The sequence below is a fragment of the Fulmarus glacialis genome, unplaced genomic scaffold (assembly GCF_000690835.1).
Source record: "Fulmarus glacialis isolate BGI_N327 unplaced genomic scaffold, ASM69083v1 scaffold11188, whole genome shotgun sequence".
NCBI classification, from domain to species: domain Eukaryota; kingdom Metazoa; phylum Chordata; class Aves; order Procellariiformes; family Procellariidae; genus Fulmarus; species Fulmarus glacialis.
Window position 1 is genome coordinate 44,460 of NW_009228969.1, and position 17,581 is coordinate 62,040.

A 17,581-nucleotide genomic window follows, 5' to 3' on the forward strand; every position below is an offset into this window, starting at 1 on the left:
GGGGGTCGGCCAGCCGCTGCAGGGGCTCACCTGGGCAGGCAGGGGGAGCCGGGCTTTAGCAGCGGGCCGAGAGGAAAGGGGAGCTCATAAGCTGCAGCCAGAGACCTTACCTGGAGGCAGTCGAGGAAAGAATAAAGTTGACTGTACGTGACGTCCCTGTTCAGCTGCCCTGCAAAGCACAGAGAGGGAAACTTCATGTGCCTGATGGCCAAATGTAACTTCATTTTGCAGCTCTGTGCGTTCCCATGCATTAGACCTCTCGGTGGGGGGAGGCACCCTGGGAGCCCCAACCTCCCCCAGGCTACCCTCCCGCCACCAGAGCCGGGGTGCAACAGAGGTGGCACCAACGCATCCTTCCCGCTCGGGCGCCTGTGTCCCCAAGCATGCAGAGCCACTTTCGCTTCTCCCGCATCCCTCTCCGGCCTTTCACGGGTGATTCGTCTCACACGTGGGGTTAGTCATCGCAGCCTGTGCCAACCTCCCAGGTGCGTGACTGATGTTATGATCCATTAATGTGTCTCTCACCCTCCAAACAAACGCAGGGGTTGCAAAGCTGAAGGGAAGATTGGAGGTGACTGTATATACTCTGAGCTTAGCATTTACCTCGGAGAGGTTAGCCTTGAAAGGGAGGAAAAATTTTGCTGTCACGGAGGGAAGTGAATATGCTTGTATGGGTGAGCAAATTCAAGCACCAAGTCAAACACCCAGCTGACATATTCCCTAAAATTCACTGCGCTACGCAACAGCCTGGCTTGCTGAGAAAATTACCCATTTTCTCCACCTTTTTGCTTCTTTGGTAGGTACAACCAAGATGGAAATTAAATGGCCACTCAGTTCTCTGAGTTTATAGCGCACTGATCATTCCACCTGGCTTCGTTATTTTTGCAGTGCTGAAATATGAAATTTTTGTTGTTGTTTTGGGAACTGCAAAGTATGGTCTCTCCCAAGTGAAACGGGATCCTCAGGTTGCTTTGCAGCGGCTCCCTGATATAGATGTGATTCCTGCCCATCTCACAGCTGCCCATCACCCAGCAGCAGCAGCAGCTGCCCAAGGAGAAAAAGATGGGGAGCTCAAAGATCTAGTGTCACTCCTGGATATTGGACACGTCCCAGACCCATGTAGCCTGAAAGCATCGGGCCCTGGGATGCGCTGTCAGGGGGACCAGGGATTCTGCAGAAAGCCAGACCGACATCTAGTTGCACCTGACCGGCAGACAAGTGGGGAAACCTGCTCGCAACCCATCGGAGGATCTGCCAGAAGTGATCTCTTGCTACAAAACGTGTTGCTTAGGATTAATTGGGTCCCTCCAAGGCAAATCAGCCCCTCTGAAAAATTTTCAGCTGGTCCTATAGCTAATCACTCCTGATTTGGCTTGTGCCAAAAAATGCTACGTGTTGTCTCTGGTAATTAGGTATCCAGTAGAGGAACAGTCCCTGTGATAAACATGTACTCAAGGGAAGAAATGTATTTACGTGACTAGAAAATAATTATCACAAGCTCGCCCTGCCCTGAAAGGGACAAGATTTTTCTTTTATTTTGTTTTTTTCTGTTTTCACTTGATAGTAGTATTGTGCTTATTAGAGAAAAACCTAACAAGGTATCAGGAATAGAAATGGAGACCTCAGATTTCCTGAGAAGACGCAAGTACTTTTGAGGGGTGAAATAACCTGTAGTAGATAATGCAGAAGCTGTGGGGCCACTGGCAGTGATTGGGAACCTTGGGGAAACCACGGCACAGAGTCTGCTGAAAGCTCTAGTACCCAGTGTTGCCAAAATCATCTGAAGATGTAATGTACCATTTTAATGATGTGATTTAGCTTCTCTCTCTCTTTACTGATAAGAGCTAAGGTGACAACAACTTTCCACTTGTTCGGATGCAAGAGAGCTTCCTTTACCCAAATAAAAAGAAGAACATGCTTTTGGTCTAACATTTGACAGCAGAATGGCCATGATGGTTCCTTGTACACACATTTGACTGGAGAACAAGAGACTTACTTTAGCTGTTTTGTATTTCTTTGCTATCTGCATAAAATATTTCACCTTCTTTATTCGCTGCGGGGTGGTATGAATTTGTAGAGAAGGGGTTCTGCAACCAGCTTCCAAGCTTCCCCACCCCATAACCTCCCATGTCCCCAGGGAAATGTTTCCACACTGACCCCAGAGGCAGTTAGGCCATCGGTCTAACCAAGGACGTCACGCGTCATTGCGCATGAATGCAGCCCGCTGTGATGACGTTCCTCCTTGCTGCTTGGCACAGGATGAAGCCAAGGAGCAAGTGGTCTATTGACAGTCAGACGTACGGTTTCATGCACGCTCTGAGATGACAGGTTCCCAAAGGCAGCCTCCAAATCTCTGAAAACACTGCCCCAAAGCACCTTACGGCAACTGCACTCTGAGGGAACGCCCCAAAACATGCCTGCACATGGTGTGAAGTTTCAATCATCACACCTCTAGGTAGGGTAGGAGGTGGCAGGCACCCAGCGCTTGTGGAAAATTTATTTCTCTAATATCTAGCCAGTCTTTCGCAAGCCCCTGACTTAATCTTCTGTCCTGGCCCACATCCAGTTTTACCAAGACATCCACCAGTCAGTGAGTGGAGGTGTTCATCAAATGTCCAGCTCCACCTGTAACAACAACCAGGATGAAGTGCAGGCAGGCCGGCCACAATTTTGGGCCAAGGCTGAGGCAGAACAGCTTGTTTCCACGTCCACAGCATGTATTGAGCCTGGTTTGGAGCTGAGAGTGTCCAGCTTGGGAGGGGACCAGGCAGGTTAGGGATCTGCCCACTAGGTGCCCTGTCCTGCACTGGGGACGGTAAGCTGGCTTTCCTACTTCTACTGCACAGCCAACATCTGTCTTGTATTTCTCACATCTCCTCCACTCTGTCAGGTTTGCTTGAAATTATCAATATATTCATAAATTATTCAGGGAGAGAAGGCGACACAGGGAGAGAAGGCAGATACCCGGGAGGACCCCACAACATCTCACATTTACCTAGAGGATGGTATCTGTCATGCAGGTTATCCCAGAGAAAGCGGCCATCTACCAAGCCTGTTAAAATCACGTGGCTGCCATTTGGAAGACGGGAGTCCAGGTATCGTAGAGCTTTCACCACGTTGGAGAGCATTTCTTTGGGTGTAGTCATGTGAGCCAGTGTGTCACGGTTCCTGCAGAAGAAGAGAATGCCAACAGGACATTGTGTCAGGTAATACTGTGCCCCCAAAAAGGCACCTGAAACAGAGGTATCTTCTTCTTTGTTGTTCTTCCATATTAAGTTAGCTAAATAAAACCTTATAAAAATGATGCTATGTGTTTTAGTCTCTCATTGTTATTGCCAAAATCAGAAGTGATACACAAGAATCCTCCCTTGGTGTAACCCTTCTCCCTGCTAAAAACAGACAGCTGTACCCCTTTTTTATAGAGTGGCCTCCTGTTGTGGGCAGCTAAGCATCACACAGCCTTTTGCTCGCTTCCCCTCCACCCACAGTGAGATGGGGAAGAGGAAGGGAAGAGTAAAAGCAGGAAAACTTGGGGGTCAAGATAAAAAAAAAAAAAGTTATTTTTCAATAAGCAAAAAAGAAACAGAAGAAAGCAAGCAAAAGAAGTGATGCAAAGGCAATCACGCATCACCTCCCATGGGCAGACCGATGCCCAGCCAGTTCCTGAGCAAAAGATGGCTAACCCCCCACTAAAATCCTCTCCTCTCCCTTTTTATTGCTGAGCACGAAATGACATGGCGTGGACTATTCTTTCCGTCAGTTTGGGTCACCTGCCCACTTGTGTCCCCTCCCAACCTCTTGTGCACCCCCAATCTATTCACTGGGGGGGCAGGGTGAGAAACAGAGAAGGCCCCAACGCTGTGCAAACACTGCTCAGCAACAGCTGAAAAAGTGTGTTATCAGCACTGTTTTGGTCAAAAATCTAAAACACAGCACCATAGGAGTTGCTATGAAGAAAATTAACTCTATCCTAGGCAGGCCCAGCACACCACCATAAAGAAAAAAGCCTTAGCTGTCCTGCTGGTTTTATTGCATAGTTTGCAAATGAGTTAGTCTTTATTTACAGTGCAGAGAGGCGAATCAGAGCCATGAAGCAGACTATGACCACATTGGTTTCCCGCGGTGTTAAAAATCTGTGTAAAACTACTCTGGTAACCCTGGCGCCTCGTTCTTTGGAGCTGTTGCAGAGCATCTTAAGCCACTTGATACAAACCCAGGAACTTGCCTAGCTGTATTCCTTAAAAATCCGTGCTGCTTTTGGTGACTGCAAAGACACTGTCCTTGGTGTACTTATCAAACTCCAGCCTGTGACTGACATTCGACTGATCTAATGTCTACCTCAAGTTTCAGCGGATCCATTGCCCTAAGGGGATGTAGGGTGCTGCTGCACCTGGTTAAGGCCTCCGTGGTTCAGCTCTGAACACGGGGAAATGGTGCTGCTCCACATGCACAGCTTCAAGGTGCGGGATGCGATGCCCTACAGATGGGTGAAAGGAGGGCTTCTTTCCCCATGGGTTGCTGCGCGTAGCTTACATTCAACACGCTCTTTGATTATGCCAGGTAGAGATATCTAAGGTAGCTTTGTCTCTCATGTGTCGTACGCCTTTTACTACAGCTCTGCAGGAGGGCAGGAGAGTAGCGAGGGGTCTGGACAAACATGGGAGACTGAAGGGAGGAGGAGGAGGCTGGAGGGAGGAGGTATTTAAGATAAAATGGTCCTCAGAAATGTTCATTAGGGTACGAGAGCTGTGTCACTGTCCCACATGGACTGAAAGTTTTGTGGCTCACTGGCAGGCCTGAACGTCTTCAAGCCAGAGTCCCAGGCTCAGGTTTATCTTTCCCCTCTTGCATTTAGCTAGTTGTAAATGCCGCAGGGGCGGAGGGAAATAAAATCCTGAAGTTGAAATAAATTTCAACTTATATAAGAAAAACAAACAAGTAAAACCACCCCAGGCTGCCTAGAGAACAGTGTTGTAGTCATGTTATTAAAACAACCACTTTATTACAGAAAAAGCGTTCACCCGCTCTCCCCCTGAGAGCTATTGCCATGCTCTCATGGTGCACGTGTCCGTAACAAGGGCTATGAGCAAGCAGGTGAACGCTGCCCCGAGGAGGCTGTCCCATCCTGGCAAGAGAGGATCCATGTGTCTCTGGCACAGAGGAGACCCCAGCTCTGCGGGGCCCTGCTCCGGCAACACCTGGGAGGCAGAGCAGGGCCAGCTCTGGGGAAAAGCCTCCCGTTGTTCCGGAGATGTCCCATTGCCCTCTCTCAGAGCAAAGAGTCAGTGGGATGGAAAGAAGGACACCATTGCGTGCTTCCATAAACCGCAGGCAGCTCCAGGGTGGCCTTGGGTCCCCTTGGGGCACACGGAGCAGAGTATGTAAATCCATAAGTTGCCTTTTTTGAGTTGGGAAAGACAATAAAGACAGGCATTTGCAACAAAAGCTCTTAAAAGAGCCCCCAGAAATAGCAGAAAGGGATTAGCCAGGATTTGGAGCACATCAATGTGTGTGGCCGTGCATGGCATGGACCATGCACTTTGGAAATCAGGCTCTCGTGACAGTTTTGATCCTGCCTTGGTGGTGCAGCTCAGCTGGAACAAGACTTTCAGAGAAAAAGCCTCAACACCAGCTGAGGAGCTGATCTCGTTGCTGAAGAAGAAAGAGAGGGGATGTCCTTCCAAGTAGTGCATAAGGTTGCACTAACGTCCATCATTATCGTTTTAGCAGTTCCCACATTTTCTCCTTGTGGGCTTGTAAGGAAGCGATCAGCCTAGCAGCCAGAAGGCTCCATCCAGGTCCTTTCCCTGGGAAAGTCCTTTAGTCTCTTCCATGGTTTCCCGGGGGTAAAAGAAGGGCAAACTTGCTTGCAGTGCTGAGTGAGCTGCTGGGGAAACAGGTACGATTTCTCATCAGTGAACACCGCAGAAGCAGGAGCTTTCAAAAGCGTTGTTGTTCTGTCTTGAGGCATTAGAAACGTTTGTGCTCGGGGTGGGGGGGTGCTGAGTCCTGTGTGGGAGAACTGCGTTCCCTAGCAAGGATTTGGGATTCTTCAGTGGGCTGCGTTTTGCACACAAAATAATAATTAGATGAGTTCCCTGGGCCCAGAAAATTATCTTAATGCAGTATGTGCTGCTGAAGCATTTGAGACTTTCTGGTTAGGGAGAACTGAAAAACAGCATTAAGATTCAGTCTTATCCTTGTGATAGCCACCCAAGCAAGGTACTTTTGAGATAAGACTGTGGTTTTGCCTTTAAAATATTTCATTTCGCCTACAGGTGTTGCAGCACTTGATTTCAAAATACTGCTCTGATGTAAGGCCTCTACCGCAGGTAAACATGTCAGTGCGAGCCGAAATTAATGTGACATTCATAACTCCACTTTCTCTTGTCATTCTCCACTGAAATCATGTAGATATTTTAGTGCATTTCTTCAAATTTCCTTTCTGTGCCAGGCTGTGAAATTAAAACTGACCGAGAAGTAAGCCATCGTGTAGACACGTTCGTTTTGGGCTCTGCCATAAGGACTTCAAGGTGCCTGGGTGAGCAGCGGGGGCCGTTATGGTACCCTCGCACGGTCCCCCTGGGAGGCAGCAGCCAGTGATAGCCTCTGCCCAGCTGGGACCTCTGGAAGCTGATGCTGGCCACGGTTCATTGTGTCAGAGCATAGCGAGCGGACGTTAATGTCAGGATTCTTGCTGCATTGGATCGGGGTATTTTAGGGAGCACTCCCTGCCCCCCTACAGTACGCAATACACCGTAATATCCTTGGATGTGCACACAGCTCCTGGATGTCCTAACACCACGGGTACCCTCGCTGTGCACACATATAACACAGAGGGACCAGACAGCCTCGTGCAATCTGTGTGAAGCTTTTCCAGCTCTCCTTTGCCACAGAGACCTCCTTCAGTCCCTTATAACAGGGTCTGGCATAGTCCAAACACAACTCTCCACCCTCCTTCTGCATGGGGTTCGTGGGCCTGGCCTGCCACATTCTGTAGGGCAGCGATTGCCCCCTCCCTGTGACCCCAACCCAAATAAATATCCCCCCAGCCAAGGTTTCAGCCATCCGTCTGCTTTCCAGCCACATGCTGGGTTATGTGCCCAGAGTTTGGGCCACTGGCATATGGGGCCAGCTGGTGAGCGAGCACACCACGTGCACACACTCACACGTGCCACACGCACGTACACGCAGAGCTGGAGCCAGCTCCAGCTCGCTGCAGAGGGGTGGTATGCCTGGGACACCAGGGCTAGAGGTGTTGCATGCTCACCTATTTTTAGGGCCGGAGGGGTGCGGCAGTGCTTTGATGACAGTAGCCTTACAATAAGGGAACGTTTTGCTCTCGCTGGCGCCGGTGCCGCTTTGTACAAGTTCCCTTGCCAGTGGCTGCCTGCTCACCCTGTTTTGCTGCTGTCACCTTTCTGTTTGTTGCAGATGCCATAACTGCAAAGCTGGGAAAGGGAGGTTGGAGAAATGGTGTCTTGCTCCAAACGCAACTAACAAGTGCAATAATTGTACAGCATTTGAGGCTGCTGGTGCTCATTATTTTCTTGTCTCAATTTTTTTTGTTCCAGGTCTGTGTGTCCCACATTGTGTCCCACATTTACACCTCAGTGAGCTGAGAGATACCATTGCCATCTGTCTTTATTTTTCTAACCCCCCTGTTTGGACACCACAGTGTGGAGACGACTGGGGATGTGTTACACAGGCTGCCAGTTTCATTATCTTTCTCCTCTACAAACATCCGTATTACTCATTGCCCCGCTCTTCGCATGGGATGAAATACTGGCATACAATGCTTTGGCTAAGAGCTGTGTCTCCGGTGTGCTCAGCACACTGCTCTCATTTGAAGGTAAAATACAGGATAAGGCCAGAAAGGCTCTATTACTGCAGTTTAAAGATGTCCTTGAAGAGGTTTTTATTAGTCAAGCCCTAGGATTGAAGTCAAGCCCATCAGACGTTCCGCATACTCCGTAACCTCTGTGGGTACATCAGAGCCAAGGCAGCTACACACAGTGACCGGACGCTGAAAAAATCTCTCTCCGCTGTACATCCCACTTGATGGAAACAGCATGGAAACAGCATGTTGCTACAGAAGCTGCAGCATCTTCCCTTGCTGGAGTCAACAGGGATCACTACAGCCTGATAGCCTCTTTTGATGCTGCAAATGTTTTGGAAGAAAACAGACAGCAGAGAGAATTTGAGCAGACAGAAGTGTCTCTGCCAGGTAATGGATGCTGGGATAAAAAGACAGGAGAGTTTCAAGTAATAAATACTGTTTTGGAACGTACAAATGGGCAAGGCAAGGCCAAAATCGTTTAAATTTGTGGAAAGTTTCTTTTTACTTCAGGCAAGAATAGAAAGCAGTGCTAGAGACAGGGGAAGTGAAAGGAATAACCTGCAGAATGCAGAATAAAACAAAGGAAAAAGAAGTGTTTTTAGCAAAGCCAGTGAAACAGCAGAATTGAAATATGTACAGAACAGAGCCCGGGCTAAGCCTGGGAGAAGCCCTGCCTGGCATTTGGACGTCCCTGTCTGGAGCACCACACCCGACGTGCAAAGTTTCAACCCAAGCACTTGCTGTTAAGCGAAGTTTTAGGATACCAAAGCCAGGATATTTTAATGGCAAAGTCTGACAGCCTGCATAATAGCTCCAGCTTCATTATACAACCTGTGGGTGAGACTTTTCAAAAGCTTCGGAAGGGGACCTAGCTGAGCATGCATCATTTATTAAAATGAGTGTTTTGAAAGTCTCTGCATAAGTCAGATTTATTTCTTCTGCTTAAAAGAAAACCTGAAGATTAATCATGGTGAAAATAATGTTACACTAACAACAGCAAAGCCAAGACTGCGGCATGGATGTGCTGTGCATTGGCCTGGATGCAAGGTGTTTTCTGCCTTCCCACTACCGGGAGGAAGGGAAGCAACCAACTAGTGACCTCTTGGCATCCCTGCGGGCATTGCTAATGGATAATGCCAGAACTATTAGTTTTGAAAGCTTCAGTTCATTCTCCTGCTGAGCTTATGACACAAGTAAAGCCAGAAAGACAAAACACCTCATCAGGAGAGCACAGCAAAGACTGCAGGCAGTGTGCAGCAGAGGCAGGGTGAAAATAGACCTCGACAGGGGACTACGTTGTCATTCTTCAGAAAAGGTAAACCAGTCACGCTCTACCTCCTGACAGGAGGTGACACACTAGGTAAGAAGGATACACATGCTTTTAAACTCTTTTTTTTCCCCCTCTTATTGTTGTTATACTTCATTTCATCTGCTAAGTTAGAAATATTCTACTTCAGACATGCCATTGGTCACTTTATCGCCGGCTTGTAAAAGAAAGAAAGAAGGAAAGACAAGCTCTGAATGAGGACTGGTAAGTGGCTATGACAAATGCAGGTAAGGCAACAACCAGTATTTTCAGCAGAAAAATAAGAATGAAGCACAGACCTATAGCAAAGAAAAATGCCATCACAGGGAAGCGCAAAGCAATGAGACATAAATGTCCAAGCAGCCGGCAGTACTTTAAAGAAGTTATGACTCTACTATAAAGGTTAATTTGGTTTACACCTTACCCATTGCAGACATCATTCCCAATTGTAGCGTAGATAACTATGGCTGGATTGTCCAACAGCTGGTTTCTGGCCAAGCTAAAAGATAAATACACAGCTATATTAATGGGTAAATATGTTCTCAGTATCTGAATCACACACCATGCTTGTATGAGATCACATTTGGAATTAGCTTGTTTAGATTTGGCCAATGCGCAGATGACTATGCTTTTATGTTTGGGAGAGGGGTTTTTTGTTTTTATTTCCTTGTTTTTATTTCCTTTGTGGACTTGTCTTTAGTAAAGTTTCTTAAATATAGGTTTTTTCACTTCTCCCTTTTGTCCCTTGTGGACTTGTCTTTTTCACTGTTTTTCCTGCTGGCTTTCTATCTTCTTCATATTATTCAGAAGCCAAATCAAGTCATTTCATCTGGGGACAAAGACAAATCAAGATGGGAAGTTTTTGATCAGAGATGGGAGAAGAAGACTATGTTTGGCTGACAACTAAGTTTATGTGTAGGACTGGGCTCAAGATCAAATCAGGATGCGGTTTGAAGTTCAGTGCTAGAGGGCAAGTATTCATTACTACTTTTTCTGGAGGAGAGAACAATAAATCCCTTAGCATGTGAACTATATCAGCATCAAGCAAACAAAATCAAACCCAGCTGCCTCGCAGCCCACCCAAATTCATCTGAAAAGGAGAGTTGCTGCCTTTCACTATCCAGTAGCTACTCAATCATATCCATATGGAGATAACACAGTGGACCTGCCCGTGTCTATCTACATCGCTACAAATCAGGAGTAATGCAGTTAGGGGGACACAAAGCACAGATTGAGGGAAAGGCGTAGTCTCTTCCCTAAAATCACTGGAAATGCTCCGTTGGCTTAACGGGGCCAAGATCAAGGCCCTGGAGATGGTGACATCCACGCTTTAAAACAGTTTTTCTTCTGTTGATGAATGTTTATACCAGAGAAGAAACAGCCAGCACTTCAGAGCACAGTGGCCAAGGGAAGCTGTGCTTTTTAGGACACTTGTGGATAACACATTCCTTCCAGTGCTTTGCTTGTTTCTTTCGAAGAAGTAGGACTCCAGCAACAGTCTGTACCCCCAGTCAGCATTCGAATCCCATTAAACACTCACCTTTTTATTAAATAGAGGAGGTTTCCTGAAGAACCACCTGATCACACATAGTGGGAATAAGAGAAATAATACAACATCGTTACAGTGACAAACAAAATGAAGTGCAAAACCCAACTTCATTGCATATTTCCAATAATCTAGAAGCATTAAAAATAAAAATGGAACAAGAAGTCATCTCCGTGATCTTTTTGGATGCTGGCATTAGGAAGTAAAGCTATATCCAGGGACCTGCTGCCTCTTACCTGAGTCCCACACTTCAGTCTGTAGAAAATCAAATACTTTTAAGTGCTGGGTTGTTTGGATCTGGCTTTTAATCCAGATCTGACAGCTTCTTCCCATCTGTTGAACATAGTAGTCTCTTGTAAACCAGCCAACCTGACTTGTCAACAGTTGATCTACTTTTAACTTTCCCTATAAATTGCAAAGGGAACTGTTCTCACTCTTCTGAGAGAGTAAGCGTCTCACAGCTATACCACATTGGGACTGATTCAGATCCTAAACATAGGCACCAAGTGCCATTTTTGACATCCCAGAGTATCCAAGACACCTGCAGCAGGGCTGGCAGATACAACAGAGGATGCCTGAGAGATTGTGCACTTCTGGAAAGGCAGCTGGAAGTGGGAAAGATACTGTAAAGCATCTTAAACAGCACTAGACACAGCGTTTGGGGTGTCTGCATTGCTCTCCCCATGAGTGGCAGACTTACGAAAAATAGTATTAGGCCAGCTGCACCCTTCCCGAGAAACTCTGCATTTCAACGGCAATTCACCCAAATGGTTAGATGCAAATCTTTCCTCCTCCAGGAAAAGAGCTAGCTACACCTAAACATCTGTGAGCATCTATAATCTTTCATTTATGTCTTCAATGAGAAAAGCATTCCCAATTAGGAAAGCTTTTATGCATAAAACTTACTAGTATGTTTTTAATGGCTATGCATATACGTCCCAACTATCCACAGCGCACAAATCAAACTCCATCACCTGCAGTGCAAGAGTGATAGCAAACAAAGACCCAAAAAAGGCTTTCTGCTTTGTTCAAGATTAGACTAGGACTGTGATTGCAAGAAGCTATCCTCACAGCAATGTACGGAAACATAAACTTCAGAGAAGCCAGAAACATAAGCTTCAGAGAAGCCGGCCCTACAGGTTGTACTTGCTGTTATTTTGCAGCATTTTCACTCTCTCCTCTTTTCTCTCTCCTTCTCCTCTTGTATTACACTCCCTCTATTCTTCACTCAGCTCTTTCCTGGTCTCTCTCTTCTCCTCTTTTCTGCATTGTGCCTCTGAAGCTTGCTTTGAGGAGCAAATTCTGTCCTCCCTGCAGCTCTTGAGGGGAAACTTCTGGACAGAACATCATTAAATCCCTGCTGGATTGGTATAAGGGAAAGATCTAAGAGATAAACCCCTAAGGTAGCAATAATACACTTTGCATTTTAATAGTGGTGCCTTTGTTATTATCACTCACAGTGATGCCAACCGCATATATCAAGGAATCCTTTATGTTTTAAATAATCCAGTTCTTCCAAGCTAAAAATGAATCTATCTGTCTGCTGCTTCTCTCCTGAGGGTTGCTGGTCCATTGAAAATCCAGCCCTTCTGTTGAGAAGCTCTTTTCAGCAGAATAAGGGCCTCACAAAATCCTTAGAAAATATGGCTTGGAACATAACTACCACCAGGGTTTTTTTCCGTTTAATAACCCTTCTTTCAGCTAGAGTTCAACACCCCTCTGTTAAGCCATTCTGCCGCATGGCCCCCTGGACTGGGGCTGCAGTTCCAGCACAAATAAACTATTGGGATCTCTAGAAATTAAAAATGTATTTACAAAAAAGTAAGAAGCTGTTCTTGGGTATGTATTACCTCCACAAGCGTAGGTAGCTATAAGCAGCTCCGTGGAAAGCATTAGTACAGTTACAAATTAAGTAAAAACATCAAAAAAAAGAAGGAGTTTTTTAGAGAACTGTTTTCATGGGTAAATTGAGTCTTCAAGGAAGTTTTTGTGATACACGATGCAATCTGTGATGAAAACAGTCAAGAGTAAAAAAGACACGAGGCAGAACAGTTACCCTTACGCTGTTGAATGTCCTGGCAGCTATTCCTAGATCTCTCCTGCCCCGCTCTCTGTTGCTTTCCAAACATTTTCAGACCAACGGGGTTTTTCAGTTTTGATTGAGGAGTCAGGGTTGGATTTGCTTCTGCTTGTGAGCAATCCCAAATTTCATAAACTTTGGAATACTTGAGCTGCCCTTCTTGATTTTCTTGCTCTTAGACCTTGTGTGGCTGACAAGGAGCAGCACTAGAGTGCACTTGAAAGAGCCTGGGTCCAGATAGCACCAAAAGTGCTGTGTGGACGAGAATGGCTTATCGACTTCTAATCTTTTGCTCCCTTATGTTGTAAAAACAATTGGAAATTTAATGGTGCAAAGAAAAAGTCTCTGGTTTTCCCCAAATGAACTCCAGGTGGACTAGAATTTCCAAGACAGACGAAGAAAAAAAAAAAATTATTATTTTTTAGCGGGTTTTGAAGCCCATGTGAGATATCCGGTGCTTGATGGCTCAGTGAGCCACAGCATGTATTAACAAGGCCTAATTTTCTGGTCAAAGGCAAGAATCCCAAAGAGGCAGATCAGACTACAAATGACAAAGGAATATACAATACCTGTGTTTTGAAATAGCATACGTTATCCAAGTATCTCATGCAAAACATGGATGACAATTGCAAGATTGTTCTGTAATTATTTAGAAATTCTGAGGGTATTCACTTTCCCTGTGTTTACCTAATGATTTTCTGCAATATTTTAGCAACAGATTTTACTATCAGGATGCTTCTGTCAAAACAAGGGATCTTTGACAAATGCTGGAGAATGTTTAGAACAACTTTCTAACTCCACACCTGAGCATTCATGCCTGGCCCTCACACCTGAGGATCCCACTCACCCAGTCAAAAACCAGAAATAGCACATGGCCTACAAACTTGTGTGAAGCTGCTGGAAGGCAAGACACCAAAACCATATTGAAAACAATGAACCAATAAAGATTGTCCGTAGAAAACTGTTCGGCAAGCCACTTCGATGGAAAACATCGATTAGGACTGTGAGGTGCTTGTTGTGCAACCACAAGCTGAAAGCAGTAACAGTGGCATAGAACAGATTTGTTATGAATTATTAACCTATATCTCATATACCAAGCATCTTGTGGGGTGTACAGTGAGCAAAGCTGGTCACCCAAAATGAATGTCAGCAATTCTGATGTAAATATATTCATGAGTCATGAGTAACATATATGGAGACTGAGGGGCACCCTCCCTGGCCCTGTGTGAGCACCCTACCCCGCAGCCAGCTGCAGAGGAGGGAAGGGTCCACTATCTCCAGGGGATAATGGGATTTTTTAAGAAAGGGAAGGCAGAAATCCCGCTAGCACAGAGGTTGGGGAAGACTTCCTCCTGGGTCAAGATGCATGTGCCGAGAAGGGCAATGGGGGAAAGTCCCTCCATGCTGAGCTCTGACACAGTGCTGGTGCTTCTGTAGGGGGGCTGGAGATGAGCATTGCTCTCGGTCCCTGGCTTGGCTTGCCATCCTGGGCTCTGGCTCTTGGCCGCACGCCTTCCCCATCAGAACCGCACCTGTAGTGTCTCATCTTCTCATTGCATATATGTGGGGCTGTGAAGCACCATTTTCAGAGGAAGGTCAAGTTGTCCCAGGTGGCACTAGGTCAGGTTGGTGGCCAGCTTTTTGCTTTACTGACACTGAGAGTGGCCATTAAAACCCTCCCATTCGGGGAAACTATTACGCCAAATGAGGCAATAAAAGCGAACCTTTACAATCGCGGTGTCAGTGCGGTGATTAAGAGAAGATACCAAGGGAAGATGTCCTGGGATTTTTCTATCACTTGTAATTTTTCCCTTTTTTAAATTCCCTTCTCAATTTTCTTCAGAGTCTTTTGCCCTGACACAGGCTCACCTCCTTTTATATCCTGCAGGTGTCTGCAGTGTAAGTAGAAAGGAGATACATGAAGTGGAGAGAAAAAGGAAAAATGCACACAGTAAGAGATTTCTTTTTCTTAAAGTCTGTGAGGGAATTGGGAAAAAAGACGAGCAGAAAATACAACCCTCACTAATGTAAAGAGAGCAGAACAAGGTAGTGGAGTATCAGGTGCTGAGACGAACCGGATACCCTTGCTACGAGACTGGTGACTGTTTTGTGCCCACTCTGCCTGCCGGCGTGGCAGCCCCGTGAGTCCCCTGCGCTACTGTGGGGTGCAGCGTAGGGCCCTCCCGGCATCCCCCGCGGGAGTGCAGAGCAGCGGGGTGCAGAGCAGCGGGGTGCAGGCAAGCGGGGACCATGCCATGGCTTCCGGAGGAGATGGAGGACAGACCTTTTAGCTCCATCACTACTAGCGACATCACTCTAAATCCCCTCTTTTGGCCACGGCCAAAAAAAACCCCCATAGAGTTACAGTGGGGTACACTGGTTTTTAGCCCGGTGGAAATTCTTAGTCAGTGTGTGGATAAAAGTGATCAAGCCACACAACTCTCTACTCAGAGCCAGAAGAAAAGACGCTGAGTTAAATAAGTGCCGTTCTCTATTTTTCTGTAAGAAACACATGCAACTAGGAAGAGGTTTCTCTTTGTTTCTGAAAGATGTTCATTAATGCAGCATCAAGTATCAGACTAGTAAGGTTAAAAAAAAAAAGTGAAAAAACTTGACATACCATTTTGCGAAATGTTCTGTAAGTCTCTGTGATTACAGCGATTTCTCCTGCGTAAACGTAGGTACAGAGAGTCTGTCCAGCCTCTGAAATAAATTGAGAAAATGCAAGCTGTTAAACTCATGTGATACTAATGAAAACACAGCTGATATACTAAAAATGAAGTATGTTCTCATCTCTGAACAACTCTGTGCCCCAGTTATGTATATACTTCTATTTCACCATCTCTCTTTTTTGTGGCCGTAAATCTTTTTCATCTTGAACAGGGTGGCCTAAAATGGAAGCCAAGATATCCTCTCAGAAACTATGAATTGATGGAGAGTTTCTCTAAAACTGTTCCATCCAGGATGCTTTTATCCCGGTCTTTCAGATAAGGTGTTTAAAAACCTTTTTGTTTTACATAATTTATCAAAACAATCCTGTTGCTTGCTCACTAATTGACTTTTCAATTGGTTGTAATGGAACAGTAAATAAAAGAGAAGAAATATTGGCAGGGCATTAATTTCCCAATGCCATAAATCTTGGACAGATTGATCTGAAAACAGGTTATGCTTGATTGTGATTAGTTCTCTCCTTTACTTCGCACTGTTGAGAAAAATGAAAATGCAAATGAAAAGGATAACAGCCCAAAGGGAAGCTGATGAGAAGACCACACTCCAAGCCATGAGTACATGGTCATCTCTATGGGGGCTGCTGATGTTGTGTTTGAATTTAGATGCCAAAGGAATCAGATAAGTTAAATGTCATGGCTTAAGAACCGCAAACTTGGACAAATGCAGAGAAACAGAAAACAACGATAAGTTTTGAAAGCAGCAATAAAAAGTAACTACCTACATAGAAATGCGTAACATCAACCAGTCACCATGCAGTGGGCTACACAAGAAACGCCTGAGCTCTTTGGCTTTCAGCATAGCAGGTGGGTGGACAAGGAGAAGCAAACACCTTCTCAGTCAGAGGATATTAGTTAGAAAGTAGTGTCCCTGTTCATCCATCGGGGGTGGGAAAGATCATAGCAGGCGGGTGGACAAGGAGAAGCAAACAGACCTTCTCAGTCAGAGGATATTAGTTAGAAAGAAGTGTCCCTGTTCATCCATCGGGGGTGGGAAAGATGGGCACGGACCGCATCAGTTTGTGTCTCTATTTCTGCAGGCTTGGAGTAAACGGGAGCCTCCCACTGCACAATGCCAACCAGTCTCCACCACACTAAGTCACTGTGGTGAGGGATCTTGAGCTACTTCTCTTAAAAATGCCTTGAAGTCCCAAACAGTCCTTCTTTTTTATCTTCCAGACGTGGAAGAGATTAAAAAAGAGATTGAAAACTGAACCAAGGCCTATCACTGACAATTCAGGGTCAATACTACGCTCTGATCACTTGTGAACTTCAGATTCTTTGAAGCCCAGTTAAATACTGTGTATCAAGTAGCTGGTCATTGTAATAGATTTTTAAAGATCGGGTTTGCTGTTGACTCTGAAAGAGGAGGCTGCATAGATCTTCTCTGTTGGCTTGTCAAGTAGTATACCACCTTAAAGCATACACTGTGTGAATGTAGCTGAGACTGGGAGCCTGGTTTTTGCACAGGGAATAAAAAAGAAGCAAAAAGTACAAGTGTATGGTGCAACAGATATTTTTCCTGGAAAAGAATATATTCTGCCAACTTTTAAATTCTGTTGGTAGGGAGCGTCTTTAGGCTTGACTTGTGCTTGGTTTGGCATTTCACTGTATTCATGACCTATCTTAGACATATAAAAAAAAAATTATCTGAAACTCAGGCCAGACCAGGCACTGTTGATGATTATATCCCTTCAGCTCTGGCAGAGTCAAGGGCCTTTTAATGCTGACCAAAAAGATGATTAACAAAATTATGACTATTTTTTTTCACGGTTAAAACTGCAGGCATTTCAAGGTGTTTTCTTTGTGTTTGGACTTCATTTTCCTTCCCTTCTGGCAGAGACTTCTTTTTTTCCATCTATCCCTGCATCCTTCCCCATTCACATAAGCCAACGTACCACAACAAATTAGGTCACAGGCACTTCCAAACTCTTCTTTTGCTACTTCCCTCTAAATGGGAAAAAAAAAAAAAAGGGGGGAAGAGAGATTGCCCCAAAAAAGGGAACACCATGAAATAACCCTGGGGTTACCATTTATTCTACTGTTTCAGCAGCAAAAAGGAAACAGGAGGAAGAGGGAAAGA

At 45.5% G+C, this 17,581-nt stretch overlaps 1 protein-coding gene across 1 annotated transcript in view; it reads right to left on the reverse strand.

Moving 5' to 3' along the window:
- Positions 1 to 17,581, reverse strand: part of AOAH (acyloxyacyl hydrolase (neutrophil)) — a gene marked incomplete at its 5' end in the record, with an annotated part of 30,015 nt that overhangs the window by 11,958 nt on the left and 476 nt on the right. The window contains 6 exon segments of the mRNA XM_009583675.1: positions 9 to 30; positions 111 to 169; positions 2,996 to 3,168; positions 9,571 to 9,645; positions 10,687 to 10,723; positions 15,393 to 15,475. Coding sequence (XP_009581970.1) covers positions 9 to 30; positions 111 to 169; positions 2,996 to 3,168; positions 9,571 to 9,645; positions 10,687 to 10,723; positions 15,393 to 15,475 — 449 coding nt within the window.